Source organism: Sorex fumeus, unplaced genomic scaffold, assembly GCF_029834395.1.
Source record: "Sorex fumeus unplaced genomic scaffold, SorFum_2.1 ptg000063l, whole genome shotgun sequence".
Taxonomy (NCBI): Eukaryota; Metazoa; Chordata; class Mammalia; order Eulipotyphla; family Soricidae; genus Sorex; species Sorex fumeus.
In genome coordinates, this window is record NW_026606120.1 from 34,922,167 (window position 1) to 34,949,878 (window position 27,712).

The following is a 27,712-nucleotide window of genomic DNA, read 5'->3' on the forward strand; positions in this document are numbered from 1 at the left end:
ATATCTAAGGCTACAGGAATAGTCAGTGACAGAGAATGCATTTCTCGTGTCTTCTATGGCCACATGCGCTGAGTTTGAGTGACCCCAGCCGCCTGCTGTCTGTTGTCCCAGGGCTGCACCTGAGTTGGAGTGTTTAAGCACCTCAAAGAGATGCAACTGCTACCTATAAAAACCTTCTAAAGGTTGCATGCAACATAGGTTTCTCAAGGAGAGTTTTGGGTGTTTATTTGAAACCTGAAGCAAACTTACATTGTTAGGGTCTGAGATTGATAAACTCCCCTCTCCGAACCACAAAGAGTCCAGTCCAAATGCAAAACTCAAGCGGAGTTTTATTCAAGCCAGCTAGCTGGGGTCAAACTCTTAGGCATGCAGGACAGAGCAGGACCCTGAGCAATGGAGATGCTTCAATTTTTATAGTCAGTGTGTGCATCATAGCCCATGCTTACAGTTTCAAAGGGAGATATAAGTTTCAACCAAGTTTCAAACAGCACAATCAGCCGTTAGAAACAGGTCGTCTTATCCTGATAATTTCCCGGCCATTCTGACGGCTGTTTCCTCCTCCCCTGCTCCTGTCCAGGCGGTTTCTGGGGACCAAGGCTGAGCTATCAGCCCGGGTGGAAGAAGCAGAATTCTGAGAACCAAGCCTGAGTTATCAACCCAGATGTCCTTCTTCGGCAGAGGGCGGGGGGGGGGGGGGGGGGGGGAAGGGGGGAGGGAGCACAACCCTGAGAAAGCCATACTGTTGAGAACCACAATCCACCCAGAAAAACGACGTGTGGGACAGAATGGAGTCCATCATGGAGTCTGCCAGGTCCCGCTCCGTACCCAACAACACTTGCTTGAACGAGTTATTATTCATTTATTATCTAAATTCAAGCTTAACTGGTCTTGTATTTTATCTGGTAATCCTAGATGTTGTCCTACCTACACTGTATGAAATCAAACCTCTGAAAAGGGAAGTTGCTTGAATTATGTTTATTAGGTTTAGATCGGGCTGGAGCGATAGCACAGCGGTACAGCATTTGCCTTGCACGCAGCCAACATGGCCGACCCGAGTTCGATTCCTCCGCCCCTCTCGGAGAGCCCGGCAAGCTACCGAGAGCATCTCACCTGCACGGCAGAGCCTGGCAAGCTCCCCAAGACGTATTCGATATGCCAGACACAGTAACAACAAAGTCTCCAATGGAGACGTTACTGGGCCCGCTCGAGCAAATCGATGAACAACGGGAGGACAGTGACAGTGACAGGTTTAGATCAAGCTTCAAGACTGCTATACTCCAAGGGCTGAGTGCTGTCCAGCGCATTGCCTTAGTCACAGAGGTGCTCAAGAATACGCACTGCAAGCAGGGGGGAAACAGGGACTGCACCAACCCTGCTCCCGGTGTTAGCCCCAGGGCCCAGGACAAGGTTGGTGTTCAATTAATATATGATTGAATTATAGCTGTTTCTTGTGCCCTAGAAAATTTGCAGGCATGACCTTTTAGCTTTGGCTTTTGTTGCTGACTGACTCTTTGGAGAGGTCTCAGTTCTGATGTCTTGGTTTATTTTCTTCTTCCTTTCGCTATGTGTGTCTCAGATTCCTGTTTCAGTTTTTACAGATTCCATGATTCTCTTAGTTATAAAATTTTTTTGAGTATTCCCATATCAAAACCATAGCCTAACCATTGCCTTCCATTCTCTTCCTCATCTCTGGTGTTGTGTGTGTGTGTGTGTGTGTGTATGTGTGTGTGTATGTGTGTGTGTGTAAGAGAGAGAAAGAGAGAGACGGAGAGAGACTGATCTGAACTTTCTACAATGTCTTCTGTTTTTTTCTATTAAAAAACATGTGTAATAATAAAATTAATTTTTTTTTGTTAAGGAAACCCTAGAATTGTCACTGTTAACTTTGCATTCTGATATGGAAATGAAAACTGGGACACAACGGTTTTATTAATAAAAATCAGAAAATGTTGATTCCTTCTAGGAAAAAAAGAAAATGCTGTTAATAAATATGATGTATTTAGTGAAGTGAGAGAAAGAGGTACTAGAACCTGGTCTCCTTTGGGTCTGAGCTCCATGTGAGGTTGTAAAAGAACTTACAGGAAAGCAAGACAGTTTAGACAGAGCAAAGTGAGTTTATTGAAAGAGAGAGTACACTGGTCAGACTGAGGGAAACCCAAAGAGAGAACCCCTCTTACTATAGTCTCAGGGAGTCTTTTATTGTGTGTGTCTCTGGGCTGTGCGGATGGGAAGTTTCTGCTTCCACAGGTTAGTGAATTCTGGGGGTTGGGACAGCAGGAGATGTGTTGACAGTTCTAGGAACCCAGAAGCAGAGTTGAGCTACAGTGGGGCCTTTGGGACACAACTGACTACTTGAACAGAGACAGCACAACTGCTTTTGAAATAGGGACTTCAGTGAGTTATCTTCGGGGGGATTTTCTCTAGACCATTTTATTTAATAAGCATCTTCATGTGGAATCCCAACAGAAAAATAGAAAAATATTTCATTGGGGTTTGAGGTTGGAAGTCATGTCACCAATAGCATTTAAACATTCTTAAGTAAATGCTATGATAGTTTTGAGTTGCTTTAGGTCAAAAGTTGTTTTCTATGCAAAATGGAAATTTAGCAGAGGAAGACAGAAGAAATTTCTTAGTGTAGAGTTGGTATCTAGACACCTGCAAGTAAGCACAATTGCTTTCGGAGGAGGCAGAGGTAAATAAAAATGGAATATCTTATGTAGTAAGTGGGGAAAAGCTATTGTACGGGACTTTATGAAATATTAATGATTACTTATTATTATTTTTGCTTTTGGGGTCACACTGGGCGTTGCACAGGGATTACTCCTGGTTCTGCACTCAGAAATTAGTCCTGGCGGTGCTCAGGCAACTTTATGGGATGCTGGGAATCCAACCCGGCCACGTGCAAGGCAAACGCCCTACCTGCTGTGCTATCGCTCCAGCCCCAAAACATTAAGAAGTTTTCCTCTGAGGATGATCAGAATGAAAACGAATCCCTAGTGATTCCCAAAGCAAATGAAAATGAGAAAAATGTATCCAAACACAGCAGAGGAATTTACCCCTCTCTTGAGGGACGATCAAGACTTACTAAGGTTTGGTGCAATATTTTGAGTTCTGGTTGAAAAACAGACATGAGAAGCGTTGGCATTTACTTTTATCGCCAAGGGGGCACACAATGCCACCCGCAGTAGCTAGCCTTTGCTTTGCCTGCAGACTCCACCAGCCCACAGGGTGCAAGTTTGCCGGCTGGGGAGAGGCTGACTGGGATGCAGTTCTGCAACCTAAGTTTGCAGAGGTCTTTCCTGCCACCGAGGCCGCACCGCCAAGGAGTTTCAATACTATTTGTAGCAGGAGGGGCTCAGAAGTAGGAGAAACAGGATCATTTTAGAGCAGCGACCTGCAACCCCTCATTTGGGAGGAAGAAAAAGGCGAAGGGCTCAGCGGCTCCTCCGCAGGGCCCCCGCGGCGCGTGCAACGTCTCCTGCGTCCGCCAGGGGCCGCCGTGGGGCGGCGCGCGGGGCCGCTCTAGCCCGCCGTGGTCTCGGTGGCGGCCGCCGCGCGTGCGCGCTGCGCTGGGGCTGCGCTGTGCGTGCGTGAGTGGGAGGCGGCTCGAGCTCGGCCTTCCCGAGCGCTCGGAGGCGACGTTTCGGCCATGAGCCGCTTCGGGGCCCGGCTGGCGGGGGCCGCGGCGAGCCCGGCGCCGAGGGCCCGGGGCAGCGAGAACCTCGACAAGATCGACATGTCTCTGGGTGAGGCCGGCGGCCCGGCGGCGCCGTGCGGGACGGCCGGGGCTCTGGCGGCGGGCGGGGGTCCGGGGCCCGCGCGCCCGCCCCGCGGCCGGGAAGGGACGTTGGCGCCCGCGCGGGGTTTGCGGGGGCGGCCGCGAACGCGGTTCCTCAGCGGGCGGCACCCCGCGCGCGCCCGGCCCGCCCCGCGCGCCCCCGGCCCGCCCCGCCCCGCCCGCGCCCGACCCCGCGCGGCCCCGCGCGCGCGCCCCCGCGCTCGGGCTCCCGTGCCGGCGCTGGCGGTTGTGCAGGTCACGTGTGGGCGGTGGTCTCGGGGCCCGCGGGGGGTGGAGCGAGGGCCCGGCCGCCCGCGTGTGGGGGTGTCGGTGCCGCCGGGATGCCCCGGGGTGGCCCGGGAAGGTGCGCAGTGCTGTGCCCGGCCCCGACGAACTGCGCCCCTTTTGCTTTTGATTAACCACAGACAGCTGTCAGATGCTTTTTTTTAGGATAATTTTACAGAGGGGGGATAAAGTAGTTACTTTAAGTAGCTGTTTTCGATATTTTGTCATGTCCGGAGAGGTTTTAGAAGCTCATTTTTTAAGTTGTGACCCGTCAGGGTTATGTGAATATTCATGTAGAATAGCTACCAAAGGGCTTCATCAAGTTAGATTCTAAGCCAAATAGGCGTTATCATAGCCCAGTTTTTTTTTTCCATAGAATTGTGAGATTTAAATTGAATGCACGCCAGAACAGTGCCTCTTCTCAGTACTCTATTACCATGTTCCTAATGGTGTGCAAGAAATCTTAGCTCACCAAAGTGCATTTTTTTATTTTGGTATCTACCTTAAATAAGAGAAAACGTCTTTTCCTAGATGGGAAGAGACCTTTGTCTTAGTAGCTCCTTAACTTATGTTCTTAGAAAATAAAGCATAGAGCCTGTTACATTTGATATGCTATCTTTAATTTTTATATACATATTGCATAACACTTTAAAAATAAGTTAAAATGTATTTGATTGCTTTTTAATGAAAGTATTCCCAGACCAAAATACCTTTAAACAAATTCAGTAACATCCAAAAGAGCACAACCGTGCAGCGGGTAGGGCATTTGTTTTGCACACAAATGACCCAGGTTTCATTCCCAGCATCCCATATGGTCCCCAGGCACTGCCAAGAGTAATTCCTCAATTCACAGCCAGGAGTAACTTACCCGTAAGTATTGCCAGGTGTAACCCAAAAAGCCCCCACCAGGAAAAAAAAAAGCATCACTATGCTTCCCCTGTGTTAGGTGACTGTGTGGTGTCCAGTTTACTGCTTACAAGCCCCTTAGCCCCTACTGTGTTATCTCACCAGCCCCCAAATTAATTTTTTTGGTGTACTGACTTGACTCAGAGGTTTTAGACCTCTGGTAAGGTAGCACTTAGCAAAGGACAGTAGAATTTCAGAAAATGTGTTTTGGGAATTTAATATGTTAATAGTCAAAGCCTTTTATTTATTTTGGGTCACACCCAGTGATGCTCAGGTCTTACTCCTGGCTCTGCACTGAGCAGTTACTTCTGGCAGTGCTCAGGGGACTATGTGGGGTGTTGGGGATTGAACCCAGGGTCTGCCCTACCTGTTGTACTATCACCCCAGCACCCTCCACCTCCCAATCTTTTATTTTTGAAAAACTTTTTAACTGACAAGTTTTTGTAAGGATTGATCTTAAAGATACTTGAATTACTCTGGTGATACTTTGATTGTTTCATGTATTTGAATTTAAGAGCTGAAGTTACAGATAGGTGATTAAAATATTAATCTATGATCTATATTTCCCTAGACTTTGGAAAAGGCTACTTCTGTAGATAGAGGTATTCGATTATGTTTAGAGTTGTTTGGAAAAAATAATGGGTTCATTGGTTTTGTTAACTTTTACTAAATTGTTGACCAATTTCTTTGCTTTATCATTAGCATTAATATTGGGGTAGGAACAGACAAGAGTGACTTTCTTTTTTTGTTTTTTGGGTCACACTCAGCAATACTCAGGGGTTACTCCTGGCTCTGCACTCAGGAATTACTCCTGGCGGTGCTCGGGGGACCATACGGGATGCTGACCGTGCAAGGCAGCCATCCTACTCACTGTATTATAGCTCTGGCTCCCAAAAGTGACTTTCTTGGATGAGAATATTTTGCTTCTTGTAACCTTTTTACAGATAAAAGTGGCAATCTAAGAGTACATTTAATTTTCTGATCTTTTTCTGTGATATTATCAAAGCAGTATGATTGTGAATTATCTTGGCATTGTTCGAAATGTTTTGGGAAATAATAATATGTAATGAAATAAGTGTAGAAAGATTATTAAGGTAACTTAATTACTTTGCTAGAGGAATAGAGAACCAAATAGAATATTTTTGTGCCATACTTCCATTATAGTATTTAATTTTGTTTGCTATTAACATATCTGTTTCCGTCAATAATTTTATTTTTGGGTCATACCCAGCGATGTTCAATTGCTCTGGGGCCCATATGGGATGCCAGGGATTGAACTCGGGTCAGTCGCATGCAAAGCAAATGCCCTACCCACTACTATCGCTCCAGCCCCTCCATCAATAATTTTAAATAGAACAGGTAGTATATTTTTATTTCTGTTGCAGCATAGCTTACCTTACATTTCATATTCAGTGTGCAGAGTATGTGCTTAGTAAATATTTCTTGAGTTGAGATAAACTTAGACATTTTGTTCTCTAAGTAATGTAATTTTTTCACTGGTTTTTCTGAAATGCCTTTGGGTTTGCATGGGCAGTTTTGGCTAACTGGGCCATCTGTTCACTGTCCCACAGATGGGATGCTACTGTGGGCCTCCAGTGCCATGGGCCACACCTGTTGGTGCTCAGGGGCCCTTCAGGGCTGCACTCTGGCTGTCGGGGGACCATAGTTGGGAACTGAACCTAACAGGTTTTCATTTATTTACATTCATCAGGGAAAGAAGTAACATGGATAGCAGTCCTTCATTAATTGATAAATATCCCTTGGGCAGTTGACTTGAACTTTTCCTGCAAAATCTTTCTCCTGTGCTCTGAGCACACTGGCTGATTTGAGCTCTTGTCATCTGATCATTATCCCCTAGAGAAGGAAGTGTCTTCAGAGTAGGAAAGTTAGGGGCATAGGAAATCAAATGAAAGTGAGTCAGTGAGCCACTTAAGGTGAAAATAACTGGGTTTTCTTCTATCGCAGATGAGATTATCAAATTGAATCGAAAGGAAGGGAAAAAGCAGAACTTTCCGAGACTAAACAGAAGACTCCAACAAAGTGGCACCAAGCAATTCAGGATGAGAGTTCGCTGGGGAATCCAACAGAATTCAGGTAAATTTTATAAATCTATAATCAATTAATACTAATAGATTATAATATAATTTACTATCTTCAGCACCTACTTAAAACATAAAGGAAATAAATCAGAACCTTTGTGAGATACATTTTTTTTCCCTCAGATTTTTTGTTTAATCGAAATCTGGCTATTTTAGGGGGCCAGAACAGTGGTACAGTGGAAAGGGCACTTGCCTTGCACGCTGCTGTCCTGGGTTCGATCCCCAGCATCCCATATGGTTCCCCTAGCACCACCAGGAATGATTGCTGAGTGTAATCCAGGAGTAACCCTTGACCATTGCCTGGTGTGACCCTCTAAAAAATATCTGACAAGTTTGTAGTTGTCTTAAATTAGGTGATAGGTGTTTCTTAAACTGACTTTTAATTTTTTTGTTAGTGTTGCCAGAGAGTGAACCCAGAGCCTCCTACATGCAGGGCAGTTGCTCTATCACTGAGCTACATCCCTGACCCATAATACTATTTCTCTCCCTCCCTCCCTCCCTCCCTCCCTCCCTCCCTCCCTCCCTCCCTCCCTCCCTCCCTCCCCCCCTCCCTCCCTCCCCCCTCCCCCCCTCCCCCCCTCCTCCCTCCCTCCCTCCCTCCCTTCCTCCCTTCCTTCCTTCCTTCCCTCCTTCCCTCCCTCCCTCCCTCCCTCCCTCCCTCCCCCCTCCTCCTCCTCCTCCCTCCCTCCCTCCCTCCCTCCCTCCCTCCCTCCCTCCCTCCCTCCCTTCCTTCCTTCCTTCCTTCCTTCCTTCCTTCCCTCCTTCCCTCCCTCCCTCCTCACACCTAGCTGCACTCAGGACTTACTCCAGGCTCTGAGTCAGAGAGCACTCCTGATAGGGCTCAGAGGACATGTGTGGTGCTGGGACAGAATCCTGGTTGGTCGTGTGCAAGGCAGTTGCCCCACCTGCTGTACTGTTGGCTCTGGCCTCCCACAACACTATTTGTTAAAAAAACAGCTATTTTAAAGTAACTTAGTATATAAATAGACTCAGTTATATGTACAGTTATAGAATTATAAGTTTCATTTATCAAGAGGTTTTCCTTCTTTCCGGTTAAGTGTTCTATTACTTGTCTGGGGGTGGAACGCATGAAGGGCATGAAGGGCTGGGGTGCGTGCTTTGTGTGTGGGAGTACCAGGTTCTATCCCTAGCACTGCATGATCACCCAAGTACTGCCAGGTGTACTGAGCACCTCATTAGGAGTAATCCCTGACATACCACCAGGTTTGGCCTCAAAACAAAGACAACGGCAGTCTGATGGATGACTGTAACTCTAGCTCAAATATATTCTTTTATGGCATATATCATCTTAGAAGGAATTTATTCCATTATTGAAGACAGCTCTGTTTACTGGAAGATTCTTTTAATAATCATGCTTGCTTATTCTACAAAGCTGAAAGAAGTAAATTTCTTTCATTGCCTGAGAGCCCTTTAAATATGTGGAGACTAGTACTCTGTATTGTGACTTCCAGATTCTTTATAATATCATCCAGGACCTCTTGGGTTTATTTATTTACTTTGCTTTTTGGGTCACACTCAGCGATGCTTAGGGGTCACTCCTGGCTCTGCACTCAGAGATTACTCGTGGTGGTGCTCTGGTGACCATTTGGGATGTTGGGTATGGAACCTGGGTTGGCCACATGCAAGGCAAATGCCCTACCTCTGTACTATTGCTCTGGCCCCCTCTTGGATTTATTAAATCATCTAAAAGTGGCACTTTTGGGGGGAGGTGGGGTGGGGAGGGCACATATCAGGCAGTGCCCAAGGGCTGTTCTTGGCACTGTGCTCAAGAGTGAACCTTAGCAGTGCTTAAGGAACCGTATGTGGTGCTGGGGAATAAACCAGGTTTCAGCACTGCAGCATGCAAAGCCACGTGCCTTACTTCTTGCACTCCTTCTCTACCCCCTGAGTTATATTAGTTTTTCTGTTTAAGGGTCACATCCAGCAGTGCTTTGAACTTCAGAAACAAGACTGGCTCTGCTCAGGGGTCACTTTTTCAGTGCTTGGGGGACCATGAATGTACCAGGATCAAACCTGATTCTGCACCTGCAGGACAAAGTGCCTTAACCCCTGTACTATCTTTCTGACAAGTGACACTTAAGATCAAATGCCTTAGAGGTGATCCAACACTCTTGGAACTTTACTTATAGCTATTTTTGGTTACTCGGAAGCTTATTTATTTATAACTGCTTGTTCTAAGATAAATTTAAAATAGTAATTGAACAACTTTAATTATATATGACTCATTAACTTCAGCATTTTAAACCAAGATTTTTGAGTTTATAAATCTCTACAGCGGGTAGGGTGTTCGCCTTACAAGCGGCCAACATGGCCGACCCGAGTTCGATTCCTCCGCCCCTCTCGGAGAGCCCGGCAAGCTACCGAGAGTATTCGATATGCCAGACACAGTAACAACAAAGTCTCCAATGGAGACGTTACTGGGCCCGCTCGAGCAAATCGACGATCAACGGGAGGGCCTTTACCTTTTTATTTTTTTTTTATATACATGCAGAAATGTTTAGTAAAGTAACTCCCTGACACCCATGCCCTCTGCCCTCTGATCACTAAGCACAGAGCCAGGAAGAAGCCCTGAGCACAGCTGGATGTGGCCACAAATTAAAACAAAGCAAAATAAAAACTAACCCGAAAGAAGCAGTCAGTTGAACATCTAACAACTAATATATTTTCATTAACATGTCCTCAAATTAATGTCTGATATATACTTAGTCTGATATTTTAACAGATTAGATGCTACCAAAAATATTTTTAAATTTTCTTTCTTTTTCCTTTTTTTCCTTGTTGGGTCACACCTGGCGGTGCACTCAGGAATCACTCCTGGCAGTGCTCAGGCGACCATATGGGATGCTAGGATTTGAACCCAGGTCAGCCGTGTGCAAGGCAAACGCCGTGCCCACTGTGCTATCGCTCCAGCCCCAAATATTTTTTCTTAATAATTTATTGAATAACTAAACCTAAGCAAGTAAATTTTGAGATTCCTTACTGTAGAGAATAATTGATTTTAGTGATTTATGTTGAAAAGGTTTTTTAAATGTAAATTCCTATTTTGTGCTAAAATTTTGTTAATTTTATAATTAACAGAATGTCTAGTCTGTGAGAAATCAGAAGAAAACTTCCTTAATGGGGGCTATGATAAGGGCTTTGAGATAATTGGTATCTAGTTTTGGAGCTTACAAAATCATTATTAATACTGGAACGTTATATGTTCTCCACTTACATGTGACAGTTCCTAAACTAGAATAGCTTTGTCACTAAATATGACTAGAGACATGGGGTTGTCTTAAACTCTTGTTAGGAAAAGTTTAAATTTCTACGTGTAATAATCTTATCTTTGAGTATTAGAAATATTACAAGAATTACAAAAAACAGGTAGGACAGAGAAGTCAATAGTGGTGTTTCTTTTGTTTTTTTTTTTTTTCTTTTTGGGTCACACTCAGTGATTCTCAGGGGTTACTCCTGGCTCTGCACTTAGGAATTACTCCTGGCAGTGCTTGGAGGACCATATGGGATGCCAGGGATCAGAATGTGGGTCAGCCACATGCAAGGCAAATTCCCTGCCCACTGAACTATTCCTCCACCCCCAAATTAGACATTTTTGTAAGACTGCAAGTATAACTGCTTTTTCTACTAAGTATTTTTTGTTTGCTTTGGATTGTTTTTAAAACCTCGGGGGCTGGAGCAATAGTGCAACAGATACGGCATTTGCCTTACATGCGGCCCACCCAACTTCTATTCCCAACATCCCATATGGTCCCCTGAGCATCGCCAGGAGTGATTCCTGAGTGCGAAGCCAGGAGTAACCCCTGTGCATGGCTGGTGTGACCATAAAGGGGAAAAAACCAAAACCTCATAGTTTTGATATATGTATCAAACTGCTGTTCTAGTAGAGCAGATTATGTCAGAGCATCTTCTTTTATTTGCTTTGGGCCACACCTGGCTCTGCTCAGGGATTACTCCTAGCAGTGCTCAGGGAACTGTAATTAGTGCAGGGAATCTTAAATCATAAAACAAATTATATATATATATTTTAAAAGGTAGAGAGGGAAGATGGAGTTACCTAGACTTGCTAGGGTGAAGTAGAGAAGAAAATGATAACTGAGAAATAAAAGCGTGTATAGGAATGATAAGGGAAGGCATCCAGGAATAGAATTCTAATTTTGATGATTTTTTTTTTCACTTATCACTTAATCACTTAATCCCCGTTATTCATCGATTTATTCGAGCGGGTGCCAGTAACGTCTCCATTCATCCCGGTTGCGTGCTAGCGTAGCCCAATGGTATCTGTTCGTTCTAGGAACATGCAGAGCCTCAAACCGATCATTTAGGGTCTTGACGAAGAAGTCTGACCATCTTATAGGTGGGCGTCCACGTGATCTTTTGATGTCCCGTGGAATCCAATCAGTAATGGCTCTAGTCCAGCGGTTGTCTGTAAACCTCATTACGTGTCCAGCCCATCTGATTTTTGATGTCTTGGCAAATGAGACAGCGTCCCTGATTCTTGAGCATTGACGAAGATCAGAACTCCGGATTCTATCTCTCATTTGAGTGAATCGTGATATTCCAAGCATAGTTCTTTCGATTCCTCTTTGAGAGACCCGAATAGCGTTCTCATCCTGTTTTCGTAGGGTCCAGGTCTCTGAGGCATATGTTAATGCAGGAAGAATAGTGGAATCAAAGAGATGTGCTCGTAGCTGGAGGTTCTTTGTCCTTTTAGTTATTTCTTCAATGCTCTTGAAGGCATTCCAAGCCGCTCTCTTCCTCCTGCGCAACTCAGGTGCCAGGTCATTCATCATGTTGATTTCTCGACCTAGGTATATATAACTGTTGCATTCGGAGATGGTGGTTCCGTTGAGAGCGATTGGAGCGTCAGGAACAAGGCTGTTTCTCATAAACATTGTCTTCGTAAGATTCAGCTGTAGTCCGACCTTTCCACATTCACGGTCAAAGTCGTTCAGCATTCGTGCCGCTTGGCTGATGTTTGGTGTTATTAGAACGATGTCATCAGCAAAGCGGAGGTGGTGTAGTTGCCGACCATCTATCTTCACTCCCATGTTTTCCCATTCCAGTCGTCGCATGATGTTCTTGAGGGTGGCACTGAAGAGTTTTGGTGAAATGGTATCACCCTGCTGAACCCCTCTCTTGATATGGATGATTACTTCTTTGTAGAATGGTGAGATCTTGGTAGTGAATCCGCAATAGAGCTCACGAAGGATCCTGATGTATTGAGTTTGTACGCCCTGATTGGCTAGGGCTTGCATGACCGCTTCCGTCTCAACAGAATCAAAGGCCTTCTTTAAATCAATGAACGTTAGACAGAGCGGCATCTTGAACTCCCGAGATACCTCAATGAGCTTGGTTATTGTGTGGATATGGTCGATGGTACTGAATCCTTTTCGGAATCCAGCTTGTTCACATGGTTGTCCTTCATCTAGTGTTCTGCTAATCCTATTCAGGATGACTCGAGTGAATAGTTTGTAGATGACAGACAATAGGCAGATTGGGCGATAGTTGCCAATGTCGTGGATGTCTCCCTTCTTGTATAGTAGTACAGTCCTGCTGGTTTTCCATTGGGATGGAACCTTGCATTCAGACAGGTAGCGTGTGAAGAGTCGAGCCAGTGTATTGATGAGTATTGATGGTAAGTTCTTCAGGTGTTCAGGTCTGATCTTGTCTGGGCCAGGTGCTCTTTGTTTCTTTACCGACAAGATGGCATGTTGGATTTCGGAAGGGAGAACATTGGGAACGACATATCCATCATGTGGTATGTGGTATGTGGGCAAGTGGATGTGGCTATTAAAGAGATCTGAGTAGAAGTCATGAATAATCTTCTCCATTGCCCTTCTGGAAGATGTGATAGATCCATCATGATGTCGGAGGGCAGTCATCTTGGTTTTGTAGTTGGTGAAGGACAGGCGGGCATTACGAATGTTTTTCCCAGCTTCTGCTGCATCTACCAGTACTGCTGCTCTCCTGTTTTTGAGGTCATCCTTGATGGCTTCTCTGCACTGTTTTGCCAGTTCGGATGTTTGCTTGTGGTTGCCTGAGGCATGTGCCAAGCCACGTTGGCGAATAAGTTCAAGAGTGTTCGAAGAACGACGGTTTTTTGTGGTTATCTCTCTTTTGGCATTTCTTGCACAATCATGGAGGTGCTGAATCATTCGATCGTATTCCTCATCAATGTTGTCAATGATGGCATCTTCCCATGTTGCCGCAATAGAGCTAAAGAGCTCCCAGTTGGTGGTTGTTCTGGGAGTCCTCTTCTTATACTTTGCATTCTTTTCTCCTCGTTCTGTGAGGTAGAATTTTGCACGAAGAAGTAGATTTTTTTTTAGTATTAGTATTATTAAATTTCATTTTTTGGGGGGGGGTCATACCTGGCAACCTTGAACATTTATCTCACTTGCTTTTCTCTATATTTCATTTCTTGTGTATTTCTGCTCTGGAAAAGCCCATGTTCTCGAACATGTATTTCTCCATCTCAATTCTCACATCTTTCTAAATAAACAAGTCATTTAAACTTTATTTAAAAAACTTCCCTGCTCCATCAAAAAAAAGTTTTAAAATTGTAGTTTTTATTTATTTTTTTTCCTGTTAAAAAGTAATATATCAGGGCCGGAGCGATAGTACAGCGGGTAGGGCATTTGCCTTGCATGCGGCCAATTCGGGTTCGATCCCTGGCATCCCATATGGTGCCCCCAGCACCGCCAGGAGTAATTCCTGAGTGCGGAGCCAGGAGTAACCCCTGAGCATTGCTGGGTGTGACCCCCCCCCCAAGAAAAAAAAAAAGGAAAACATCAGTATCCTTAGAACTTAAGAGCACCCAAAAGAGGAAGAAATCCCCAAGCCCCCATTTAATGAAGTTGCCATACTGGTGGAACTAAAGGTGGGGGGCTTGTGTGTTTGGAGGATCATTGTGAGTTTTGATGAGATTTTAATAGTGATGCCTAGAAGTAGTACTAGACAGATGCACAGGACTAGATATTTAAGACATAAGTCACTTGAAGTTTGTGCTTCAAGTCCACACTGCAGTCTCTTGCCTCCCCAGTCTCATTCACTTTGAAGGGTGATGATAGCCACCTAGTTTTCCTGTGCCACAGGAACAAGCCTTGAAGTGCAACCTGGAACTTGGAAGAAAATCCCGTTCTTCAGAATTACTCCAGCACCCTCTACTGACAAAGCTTACCATCATGTTTGCTATTAAGAAAAATATTTTAGGGGCCAGATAACACAGCTGTTAAAATGTATGCGGTGGACCTGAGTTAGATCCCCAGCACTCCCATATGGTCTACAGAGCCCTCCAGGAGTTATCCTTGGGGCTGGAGCGATAGTACAGTGGGTAGAACACTTGCCTTGCACATTGCTAACGTGGGCCAGTGCCTGGCTCCCTGTATAGTGCCCCAAGCCTGCCAGGAGGGAGCTCTGAGTACTGCCAGATATGTTCCCAAAACAACAGCAAAGTGATTACTGAGCACAAAGCCAGGAGTAATCCTTGAGCACCACTGGGTGTGGCCCCAAAACCAGCAACAGCAAAAAAGAAAAATATTCCAATAAATAAATCTTGAATTCGGGGCCAGAGTGATAGCATAGCGGGTAGGGCATTTGTCTTGCACGCGGCTGACCCGGGTTTGATTCCCAGCATCCCATATAGTCACCCGAGCACTGCCAGGAGTAATTTCTGAGTGAATGAGCCAGGAGTAACCCTTGTGCATCACTGGGTGTGACCCCAAAAAAGCAAAAAGTGAAAAAAAAAATCTTGAATTCCCCAGAACTTTACCAATAACTTATTGATTAAGACATTGAAACAGCAAGTATTTTGTATTCTATACTGATGTCTTAAAAGCTAGAGAAAAAAATGTTAAGAAAATTGACATGTATATTAATAAGTTTATTTTATCTGTTTATAAGAAAACATACATGTAAATGTACCTGTGCTGTGCAAACTTTGGTATAGAAAGGAATCCCTCCTCTTTTTAATTTTTATCTTTGCTGTATGGATTGTTTTGGGCCATTCCCAGCTGTGCTCAGAGCTTAGAATTGGCTCTCTGCTCAGGAATCACTCTTGGCAACGTAAGAGATAATACAATAGGTGGGGCACGTGCCTTGTACAAAGCTCAGCATCCCCTATGCTGCACCCCCAAGCCTGCCTTCCAGGCTTGATCCCTGAGTGCAGAGTAAGGTGGAAGTCCAGAGCACTGTCAGATGCGCGCGCCCCCCTCCATCTCCGGGCTGGAGACATAATATACCAGGTGAGTTAGTTGCAGGTGATCTGGGTTCTATCTGCAGCATCCTGTATCCTCGAGCACTGTCAGGAGTCATTCCTGAGCAGCAGTGGGTGCATGCAACCCAGAAACAAACACACAAAACCCAAAAAGCTTTGCACATGACCGACCAGAGTTCAATCCCTGGCATCCCGTATGGTCCCCTGAGCACCACAAGGAATAATTCTTGTGTGCAGTCAGGAATAAAACCTGAGCATTGCTCACTGTGACCCAAAAAGCAAAAAAAAAAAAAAAAAGAAAGAAAAAAGAAATTGAGACATTGATTAACAAAGTTGTTCAGAGTAGAGTTGTTTTAGGCACACAGTAGGCCAGTACTAGTCTCACCACCAATATCTCTTCTCTTCTACCAATGTCCTCAGGTTTCCTCCCATGCCCAAACTGGTCTCTTTGACAGGCATTAACAGATTCATTCTATATTACGTGCTCCAAAAAAACTTAAAGAAATGGAAAATAGAGTTATCAGAGATAAATCAACATAAGCCAGTTTGGCATGATTATTATATGATTCTAACTTTTGTTAATCTAGCAGATTAACAAAACCATATGAAGTATTAACCGCTGGAGCGATAGCACAGCGGGTAGGGTGTTCGCCTTACAAGCGGCCAACATGGCCGACCCGCGTTCGATTCCTCCACCCCTCTCGGAGAGCCCGGCAAGCTACCGAGAGTATTCGATATGCCAGACACAGTAACAACAAAGTCTCCAATGGAGACGTTACTGGGCCCGCTCCAGCAAATCGACGATCAACGGGAGGGCCTTTACCTTTATGAAGTATTAAGTGAATACCATACTCCGTGTTATATGTTGGGAAGTTTCTCCAGTCCTTTGAAGGTGCTCTTTGCTTCTTGCAAACTCGTTTTTTTTTTTTTTTTTTTGCTTTTCCTTTTTGGGTCACACCTGGCAATGCTCAGGAATTTATTTGGGTTACTCCTGGCTCTGCACTCAGGAATTACTCCTGGTGGTGCTCAGGGGACCATATAGGATGCTGGGAATTGAACTTGGGTCGGCCACATGCAAGGCAAACGCCCTACTTGCTGTGCTATCACTTCAGCCTTATGGCAGACTCTTTCTCTCTCCCTCTTTTCCTCCTTCCCTCCCCCGCCCCCTCATTTTCCTTTCACACCGTGTGGTTTGCAATACTTCCTGAAAGAGTACCATGCATATCACTTTTATCTCCTTTCAGCACGCGGCTCTTGTCCAGAGTGATCATTTCCAGCTCCTTGTCAATAGTGGTCCCTTCTCTGTCCTAACTGCACTCTCCTTCCTCTTAGTGGCAAAGCTTCCTACCATGAACCAATCCTCCTGGCCCTGGTTCTTACTGTCTTTGGATATCATTCACATAGTATGGTGGGTTTTTTTTTTAATGTACTATATCACGTAAATGAGTGCAAACATTCTGTGTCCCTCTCCCTCTGAAACTCAGCATGAAACTCTCCATGTCTGTCCATGTATAAGCAAATTTCATGACTTCATTTTTCCTAACAGCTGCCTACTGTCTCATTGTGTAGATGTACCATAGTTTTGTTTACTCAGTCATCTGTTTGGAGTGCTTGGGTTGTTTCAGATTCTGGCTGCAGTGAACCTAGGCATGAGATGGCTCTTCTGCATGAGCTTGTGGGTCCCAGGGTGTGTTCCCGAATCCTTTGGCTTCCCCATTGGTTCCCAGTGTTCTTGCTGTGTTGGTGGTGAGTCTTTGTAGCTAACACCTGGAAGATGTTGAGGGAGTAGGCTGAAGGTTCTCTCTTTCCTCTCTGACTATCCTCCAGAAACCTAAATGTGAGCAGTGTATAATTTGTTGAGTAGATTATTGCTTCAGGTGCTATTTGTGACTCTTAATACGGTACAGGTCTGGCGTGGAGACTGCTGGGACCCGCCCAGTAGGAAGGGGCTCTGCCTCTCATTCTGGAATAGGCCCCTTGATGCCAACTGGTGGCAGCCCTCACCAGGGATGGTGGAGTAGAGGGCGGAATGTCAGGAAAAATCTGTATCTTGAGGAAATAATTATGTAGTTAAATATAGAAACGTATATATTTTGGTAGCAGCCTGGAAGATAGCTTTGCAGCTTAATGGACGTGCCTGGCAATTATCAACTCATGACTTCAGACCCAGTGCTGCTATGTGTGGTGAGGCGATCAGGACAACCCCATTATCTGTGATCTTTAGAAAGAGCCCAGGAAGCTGGCTCAGTAACTCAAGAAACACTCGGGGTGAGCATGAAGCAGTAAACTTAATCCCTGGTCCCTTGCATGCACCAAGGCTATTCTGAGTACACTGAAGGTCTGGCATTGTCAAATACCAGTTACTTTTTTAGTTGCTTAAATTAGTTGAAGTTATCTCTAGGTGGTGGCATAATAGAGGGTAATTACTTCATATGTATGCACCTTAAAGGCTTTTAATAATCTACAGTTTGCACTTATTTTTTTCTTCATTAAAAAAGTTACTACTGGGGGCTGGAGTGATCTAGAATAAAATCAGTAGATCGGGGGTTGGAGTGATAGCACAGCAGGTAGGGCATTTGCCTTGCATGTGGCTGACCCAAGTTTGATTCCCAGCATCCCATATGGTCCCCCGAGCACTGACAGGAGTAATTCCTGAGTGCATGAGCCAGGAGTAACCCCTGTGCATCAACGGTGTGACACCCCCCCCCCCCCCCCGCCAAAAAAGTTACTGCTTAAAAATAGGTAAGATGCTTAGAAAAGTAAAACCAATAATGTCACATGCCATGAATATTAAAATATGTCCATAAAGCTTACTTGGGATTTTCAATGTCTGTATTTTTTTATTAGTATTGTACATTTTTTGTTATTTCCAATTCAGAACAGTTATAGTTTAGGTATTTCATAAGTACATGTGATTAGTGATTACCACATTGCTCAGGAACAAAGCTGTCTTTGTAACTAGAGGGGCAACCATAGAATTCTCTAGTCTTTCATAGTCCTTTACAATGGTCTGGCTCCTTCCAGTTCAGATATTCTTTCTTTAGAAGCTTATTATCTCTAATAAATGAATAGGGATTTAATTGCATGTAACTCATGCTGGTTTGATTGGCAACTCTGCATATGATTTCTTAGCATTGCTGAGTGTGGCCCAAGGAGAAACATTTTATTCAAAAGATTTTTATCTATATGTGTGTTTATATATGTGTACACATGGGGAGGAGAGGATAGGAAAAGGAGAAGAGGAGAGAGAAAGAGAAAGAGAGAGAAGAGGAGGGGAGGGGAGGGGAGGGGGAGAAGGGAAAGGGGAGGAGGAGACCCCGGGAATAAGGTGTTTTCCTTGCCTGTAGCTGACCCTGGTTTGGTCCCTGGCACTGCATATGGTCCTTCACCACCACCATAAGTGATTCCTGTGCTGAGTACTCTTGGGTGTGGGGCCAAACCAAAAGAAAGTCACAAACATTTAAATATTAACTTTGAAAATTTCTACATAAAAATAAGTACACATCTGTAGGATAACATTGGTTTGTCCTTTCTCCCTTGCTGCAGGGACCTTAGGTTTATTGGATTACTCCCATCACAGTGCTCTTGCGGCATTCCCATTCCTCTGTGTTTATCTTTAACCTCTCCTCTGTGCTCTGCTTCCCCTGTCTGAATCACCTGTATCCCCAAATCAGACTGACTCGTAAGGTCGGATTTTTCTAACGACTCTGAGTTTTGTATTTATAAGTGAAATACTGTTTTTCTCTTTCCCTCATGTCTTTTGCATAGTTTAGAGCGATGTCCTTTTCGTATAGATACAGGAAGAGAGTTAATGTTATGATTTTGTAACCTGGGAGTTAAATGTCCCCGAATAATATTTAGTCCTGGCATCTGTTATATTTACTTGACTTAAGCTTCAGTTGCCCTTGGTTCCTATCACCCCAAAAGCAGGGTCGAACGAAGGGACTGGATCAACCTAGGACAAGATATAAGCTACCCTGGCATTGAAATGGGACAGGCCAAGCACCGTGAAACTTACAGTATGCTAAGAGTATGGTCGTGGACTAATTCTGTCATGACCCAAAGAAAAGTAACTGGACAAGAACCCTACTGGGGTTAGGAAGGACTAATCTGGTCTGAGAGCTGTAGTCTGGGATCTGTAGAGAAACGTCCCCAGGAGAACCACCATATAAATATAATATAATCTCTTACTGTGTCCATACAGAATGACTAGAAAGATTATTAAGTAAGTAAATCGGGGCCAGAGTGATAATATAGCGGGTAGGGCATTTGCCTTGCATGCGGCTGACCCGGATTCAATCCCTGGCATCCCATATGGTCCCCCAAGCACCGCCAGTAGTAACTCCTGAGAGCAGAGCCAGGAGTAACCCTTGAGCATAGCCGGGTGTGACCAAAAAAGCAAAAAAAAAAAAAAAAAAAGAAGTAAATCTAAGATGATTGTTTATGGATTTAGGAAAGGAGAAGTATGTCCTGAAATGAAATTATGCCTTGAGCAGATCTCCTAGCAGGAGGAGAGCTTCCCTGGAAGGAATGTTGATTGTGCTATCTGGCCTGGTTGTGGTTGCTACCCCCAGTGCTCAGAGTGAGAGACTGGGGTGGGGGAAGGCAGGAGATGGGAATGAGTGCAGTGTGAGGCAGGAACGGGGCGCTCAGTGAGACTGGAAGAGGCGTGTGGGGAGAATGGAGTGGACAGCAGCTGATGACCAACCAGGCTGGCGCCCTATTCCCTCCAGTCAGCTGTTGGCGGCAGCTCTAGATGGGGCGGGGAAGCAGCTCTTGGCCACTGAACACACGCGGTGAGAGAGTCCACTCCGCACACACATTTTTTGAATACACAACAGCCTTACACTTTCATTGAAGAAGTAAAATATCCTGTAGCCTCTTTGTTATTCTGTTGTGTTCTATGTCTTTCTGTCCCTTTCTTTTTGTAGGTTTTGGTAAGAATAGTCTGAGTCATAGGGGAAGAGTAATGCCTGGAAAGAGACGTCCTTATGGAGTTGTTACTGGCCTTGCAGCTAGGAAAGCAGCTGGAATTCGAAAGGGAATTAGTCCTATGAATCGACCACCTCTGAGTGACAAGGTAATTATGGCTTAATCCTGAGTCAGATACCCTCTTCCTTTATTTGTATTAGTATTTCTTTGAGTGAATTTGGGAGGCTTTTTTTTTTTAAGTTTTGGGGCCACACCCAGCGATGTTAAGGGCTTACACCCTTAGCACTAAGGGGTAAGTGCTAAGGGATCACTCCTGGCTGGATTTATGGGACCCTATGGGATGGTGAGATCAGACTGGGTCAGCCACTTACTTGCAAGGCATATACCCTGCATGCTCTACTATTGCTCTGGCCTCTAGCATTTTTATTGAAATACTTTTTTTTTTTTTTTGCTTTTTGGGTTACCCCTGGCTCTGCACCCAGGAATTACCCCCTGGGAGTGCTCAGGGGACCATATGGGATGCTGGAATCATACCTGGTTCGGCCGTGTGTAAGGCAAACGCCCTACCCGCTGTGCTACCACTCTGGGCCCTGAAATAAAATTTTTCTTGAATATTTTTATTGAAAAATATTTTTATTATAATGTACTTTATACCTTAAAATAGTAAATTTGTTAACAATAAAACTTATAACTCATGAAGAATAAAATTGCATATGCCTAAATACAAATTTTTATATTTTGTACAGATTTCTGACTTTACCTCTTATGTGTGTGTAGTTTTTTTTTTTTTCTTTTTGGGTCACACCTGGCGATGCACAGGGGTTACTCCTGGCTCATGCACTCAGGAGTTACTCCTGGCGGTGCTCAGGAGACCATATGGGATGCTGGGAATCAAACCCGGGTTGGCTGCGTGCAAGGCAAACGCCCTCCCCACTGAGCTATCGCTCCAGCCCCATGTGTGTAATTTTTAACTGGCTTTTTTGTTGTTGTTGGGTGTGTAAAGGATTGAACCCAGAACCTGAGACTGTGAGGCATATTTTGTCATTGAACCACAAACCCCAAACCCTTACTTTGGCAATTAAAACATGATTGTGTGTTTGTGTGTGTGTATTATATATCCATATTCATGTATTGTAGCAGCTATTTTCTAGTAATGGGTTGTTTGAATCTCTTGTCTGATTATTTAATATGCAAAGCCTGGGAAGCTACCTGTGACGTATTTGATATGCCAGACACAGTAACAAGTGTCACAATGGAGACGTTACTGGGCCTGCTTGAGCAAATCAGTGAACAATGGGAGGACAGTAACAGTGATTTAATATGCATTTTAGCAGCTATTTTCTAGTAATGGGTTGTTTGGATCTTTTTTTCTGATTATTTAATTATTAAAAATAAAAGTAAGTACCTTATTTCTATACTATAGAATTCTGTTATTAAAAAACATTCTTAGAAAAGAAATGTTCATACACAGGACAGCATGAGCACATCTCAAGCATGTTAATAAGGGGGGGCTGGAGTAAGTAGGACACTTGCCTTGCATGTGGCTGACCCGGATTTGATCTCTGTCATCCCATATGGGTCCCCAAACCTACCAGGTCTGATTCCTAACTACAGACAGGCGTAAACTGAGCATCTCTGGGTGTGCTCTCCAAAACAAAAAGATTAAACGTGCTAAATGAAATATTAAAGTCCATGTTCTGGGGCCAGAAGATGATATATTTGGTAGGACACATGCTCAGAATGTATCTATTCTAGTGTGATTCCCAGCATCACGTGGCCCCCCAAGTACTGCTGCGTACATGTAGTCCTTGGTGCAAACCCCAAGTATTCATTGGAGCTTCCAGCCTTGGGGCTACGTCCAGTGGTGGTATGGATGGGGGTGGTTGTTCATGATTGAACTATCCTTATTACCTCAGAGTGCTGTTATTGTCAGAATATAAAGTTGGGACTGGACCATTAGTCTGATTTGACAGCCTATATACTTAATCTTAGTTGGTTTGTTTTTTATTATTATTATTATTATTTTTTTTTTTTTGGTTTTTAAGTGGTATTAGGCATCAAATACAGGGATTTGCTTTTGCAGGGCACATGCTCTACTACTAAGCCATCTCCTGGCTACCCTTGGTATGCTTTTGTGGAGAATGGTGACCTCCCAAGAAATGCTCAGGGGGACCTTGGGGGTAATACTATCGACTATTCAGCCAACCCAAGAATATGGTTCTGATTGAAGTCTGCAGTACTGGGCACCACCATATTTATCCCAGTGGTGCTTACGGGTGTTCAGGACTGTACCTGTAGTGCTTGGTAAGTGCCAGGGCTACTTTCAGGGATCTTTAGGAGACCATGTGGTGCTGAGAGTCAAATCCAGGTCAGGCATATGCTGTCTTCCAACTCCTCTATATTCTTTATTCCATTTTTACATTTTTCCCAAATGTTCACAGACAATGAAGACATTTATAAATTTAGTTGACTTTATTTCAAATTATGAATATTTTCATTTAGAGTACAAGGGAACCCAGGTTAAGTATATGTTATAAATCATATGTTATGATCAGTATAATATTTTTAAGCAAGTACTTTGAATAGACTTCATGGAAAGTTTAGAAACCTGACTTAGGCTTTAGACTTTAGTTATGGGGCAAAGTTTTATTTGAGGGGAGAAAATCTTGATGTTTATTGAGAGAGAAAGATACTGAGAGATAGAGATTGGGATCCCAGGGCCTTCTAGAGGGAGAAAGAAAAACACACATGGATCCCAGGACCTTATACACGAGGTGCTTAAGGTTTGCCACTGAGGTGCATCCTCAACTCTCAATACTTGAATTTTCATGATTTCCTATTTTTCTATATAGTCATTTCTACTCAAGCTTTGCTATCACAATTTACTTTTTCACTCTTGTCTACACATTTATTTTGGAAGTTGACCTTGTTATTCTTGCATTTGATGACAGAATTCATGTTTACATAATAGACCCTAAATTACATCACTGGCTTCCTAATTCATTAGGCCAAGATTAGTTTTCCCCATTGCCGGTGTATCCCTGGAACACTTCTAACTGAACATAGCCAAAATAGAAAAAATACTTTTCAACCTCCTTTAATTGCGAGTATTGAAGTAGAATGTGATTGTTGCATTTTCAGTAACTTGGAATGGAAATTTTCAAGAGTCTTACCTGCATACGTTGTTCATTCACTATTCTGCCTCAGAAGAAATGCCTATTGTCGAGGGAATATAGCAAAAGGCATTCTGATTAACATGGTTTCTTGCTTTCTGAAAGAATGTAGAACGGTATTTTCCAGTGTTAAAAAGGAAGACAAACCTTCTGAGACAAAATGATGTGCAGAGGAAACCAGTTGCTGTTCTCAAGAGACCTAATCAGCTGAATAGAAAGTAAGTACTCAAATAAAGGACAGTTATACATTATCCTGTATAAAGATACCCTTGTACCAAGTATTCAGTGTACTGAATACTTTTGTTACATTATTTTGTACTTTGTAAGGATAAAGTGGGCAGAAAGAAAAACTAACAGTGATGGTTCTTTAGTTTCAAGTACCATTTCTTCATCTCTCTTTTTTTTTTCTTTGTGGCTCACACCCAGCGACGCACAGGGGTTACTCCTGGCTCATGCACTCAGGAATTACTCCTGGCGGTGCTCGGGGAATATGGGATGCTGGGAATCGAACTCGGGTCGGCCATGTGCAAGGCAAATGCTCTATCTGCTGTGCTATCACTCCAGCCCCCATTTCTTCATCTCTTACAGATGATAAACCAAAACATCTGCAATAAAGTCTTTATATCAATGGGATGGCCAGAACTACAGTTTTACTTATTTCTTTTTCTTTTGGTAATCATATGGAAAAGGGGAACTTCTCAAATAAAAGCTTGTCCGTTACATGATTTAGTAATGCCTACGTGTTAATTGGGGTAGTTAGGAAAATTCTGCTTTTGAGTCTCAAGATCGGAAGTAAAATTAGAATAGCTTGCTAAGCACTTAGAAGTGCTTAAATGTAACTGTTTAAACAAATAACTGCATAACTATAAGTATAGCATATATGAAAATTTGTTTTCTCATATTTTGCTAATTTACTATAGAAACTAGAAAGGAATTGGTGAGAGTCAAATTAGATATAATGCACTTCTCTGCATTGAAAAAAGTCAAAAAGTAAGCTCCTCATTGATTCATATTTATAAAGTTTCTAATTTATAAAATTTCTCTTTGAGGAAGAGAAAACTGGGGAAGATACTTTTTCAAAAAATTAAAAAAATTTTTTTTCAGCACATAGATATTTGTTCTAATCCTATAAAAAAATCTGTACAAGTTGGCCTTTTACAAAATTTAGAAAATAGGATTTAAAATGTTTTTAATTCTTCAGAACTATTATATATATAGTTTGTTGGTTATTAAGTAATACAGAAAATGAGGAATATTATAAGTCATCTCAGTAGTGTCAGGTAAATAAGGAAGTGATACAGTCTTTACATTTAATGTTCCTCAGATTTCTAGCTTATGAAGTTTAACTATTTTTCTCAAGATCCTTGACAGTTTAAGTGGGCTAGAAGATTCATGGTGTATGTGGTTTTATTGCAGAAATAACATTCCAGCCAATTTCACCAGGAGTGGAAATAAATTAAGTCATCAGAAGGACACTCGTCAGGCAACTTTTCTTTTCAGAAGAGGCCTGAAGGTATTAAAAAACCCCAAAACCTGGGAGGTATTATCTTTTTCCTCCAAAAGGATCCTGTTTACTTTTAGTAATAATCCTAATGTCAGAGGCCTGGCTTTAGATCCACAGTTTAGGGTAGGAGGTGGTTTTTGAATAAAGAGAACATAATAGGGGCCAGAGAGAGAGTACATCGGGTAAGGCATCTGCCTTGCACACAGCTGGCCCCGATTTGATTCCTGGTAATCCCGTGTGGTTCCCTGAGCATGGCCAGGGGTGATTCCTGAGTGCAGAGCCAAAGACAGGCCCCTGAGCACTGCCGCATGTCACCAAAAAACATTAGACCAGTTTTCTTTTGTTCATATACTTCATTTCTTTTGTAACCCTCCTACATAGTGTTATCTAATAATCTATTATGTTATTTAGAAATAAACCTGTATTAACCGCTTTTTCTACTACATGAATACCAACAAAGGAGGTGTTAGAATAGTTACACACCCTTACATCCCATATTGGGTTATAAAGTTACAAAGCATTATATATAGCTCATTGCATTAAAATTTTATGCATTCTATAAGAATCTCCTGGTTTGTTTTCTTTTCAGGTTCAGGCACAGTTGAACACAGAACAGCTGCTAAACGATGCAGTAGCGAAGAGAACGCGTCAGTAAGTTTCCATTTGTCTTTCAAGTTACCATTTCAAAACTCTTAGTATACTACCAACCAAGTTCTTTTGTGCCTCGGTCAAAAAGAAATTAAATGAAACCCAAAAGAAATTGAGCAAATAATTTTGTTTATTTTTTCTTCCAGAAGTCTATTATGTTTTCATGTCAGTGTTTTTACAAAGTTTTGCATGAAATACTTTGTTCTCTAAAAAGTTTATTTTAATTGCCATTTTATTTTATTTTAAATAGCTTTTAAAAATGTTCTGTACTGTTACTGTATACATGATTCTATTCAGGGTAAACAATAGAAAATTAAAAATCTAGAAAATTTGTAAGCCTTTAAAAAACAGTAATTTTATTTTCACTTTCTTTGGTACTCACATTGCCATTGTATTTTGGGGTGCGTATTAGGGGCACATCTTGCAGTAACTGGGTGCTGGGGATTGAACCTGAGTGAACCATGCAGGCACCTACCAGGTATGCTGGCACTCTGGCCCCCAAATGTGAATTTCAGCATTCTATAAATGTGATTGACACATTTGAGCATAAGCTTTTAAAAATAATGCTTACTTTTTGGAAAACAATCATAACATATTGATGTCCCATTTACAGTGCCAACAAAAGTAGGGCATGATGTTGAGCAGTTGTAGTTTAAGAAAGAAAACCATTTGAACTTGACACAGTATATTTTTGGTATAAAGGTCATAACTTGAAAGCATAGAAAGGAAATGATAACCAGGGTTTCTGCAGTAAACAACACTTAAATATTTGTAATGACATACGTGTTGTTATTTTGAATTCGAGAATTCAAAGCCTATAAAGAAAAGGGTTGGAGATACAGTGCAGGAAGTAAACACTTGCCTTGCATACAACTGACCCCAGTTTAATCCCTGCAATCCAGATATATTATCCCCTGAGCACAGAGTCAGGAAAAGTCCCCTGAGCACTATCAGATTTGTCCCCAAAACAGAACAAAATAATAATTTGGTAGCAATATGATATAAACATCAGATTTGATTAAAAGCAGAAGTCATAAAAAATTAAGTTCAAAATGAGAAAAGTTGTGGAAGGAATAGAAGTTACTGTCCTTTCATAGAGTGGGGAGAGGATCTAAAGAAGACACTCCAGAAAGATTTAAGTGTATTTAAAATTATAACAGACACAAAGAAAGTGGCAGTGACTATCAAAGTTTTAGTTATACATAGGGAAATTTAAGGATATTATAATGCGCCTAAATAGCCTTGGTAAGATACTGTTCCTGGAGGGAAGTAACCGAGCAGCCTTTCAGAACAGAATAAGGGACAGATGTGGCACAATGGTACATTCATTTTGTCAGATACTAGGTTCAGTCTCAGGTACTGGAAAAAAAAACACAGGGATGAAGTGTCTTTAGTTCCTACACTCATGATACTGATTATATTATGCTGGGGTCCTGCTGTTTTTCTTAAGAGTACATAAATTTCATTTTTGGTAATTACTTTTTTTTTTTTTAAACTAGATGGCGCACTTCCACCACAAATGGAGGAATTTTGACTGTATCTATTGACAATCCAGGAGCAGTGCAGTCCCCAATGTAAGTTTTTAACTTAAAAAGTTATAAATGTGTTTGCAATACAGATACTGAGAGGTTATGACGTTTGGTCCTTTATCTACTTTCAGCACACATCTCCCATCCCGAAAGAGTCTTCCAGCCATCGCTGTCTTAGTGATCCCTTATCCATTCCAGCTGCCTTCTCCCCCAGGTCATGAGACAGGCTTCTAATTATGGGACAGTATTCCTGGCCCCTGTGTCCACTGTCCTTGGGTGTCAGTCTCATACTATGTTATTTTATAGGACTGAGTGCAGTCATTCTATGAGTGCAGTCATTCTATGTCTGTCCCTCTTTTTCTGACTCATTTCACTTAGCTTGATACTCTCCATGTCCATCCACTTTTAAGCAAATTTCATGACTTCATCTTTGCTAATAGCTGCATAGTATAGCATAGTAGGGGGAAATTGTCTGTCATGGAGGCAGGGGGAAGGTTGGAAAGCAGGGAGTATACTGGGAACTGGGAACATTGGTGGTGGAGAATGTGCACTGGTGGAGGGATGGGTGTTTGATCATTGTATGATTGAGACTCAGACATGAAAGTTTGTTACTCTATCTCAC

General features: G+C 42.9%; 1 protein-coding gene across 1 annotated transcript in view; it reads left to right on the forward strand.

Annotated features, from left to right (window-relative positions):
- The first annotated feature begins 3,576 nt into the window (after window positions 1-3,576).
- The window catches only part of FYTTD1 (forty-two-three domain containing 1), a 30,505-nt gene continuing 6,369 nt past the window's right edge, over window positions 3,577-27,712 (forward strand). The window contains exons 1-7 of the mRNA XM_056127633.1: window positions 3,577-3,746; window positions 6,935-7,063; window positions 20,236-20,384; window positions 23,515-23,627; window positions 24,826-24,922; window positions 25,503-25,564; window positions 27,061-27,135. Of these exons, the coding sequence (XP_055983608.1) occupies window positions 3,650-3,746; window positions 6,935-7,063; window positions 20,236-20,384; window positions 23,515-23,627; window positions 24,826-24,922; window positions 25,503-25,564; window positions 27,061-27,135 (722 nt within the window). The 5' untranslated portion in view covers window positions 3,577-3,649. The remainder of the gene's footprint in view (window positions 3,747-6,934; window positions 7,064-20,235; window positions 20,385-23,514; window positions 23,628-24,825; window positions 24,923-25,502; window positions 25,565-27,060; window positions 27,136-27,712) is intronic.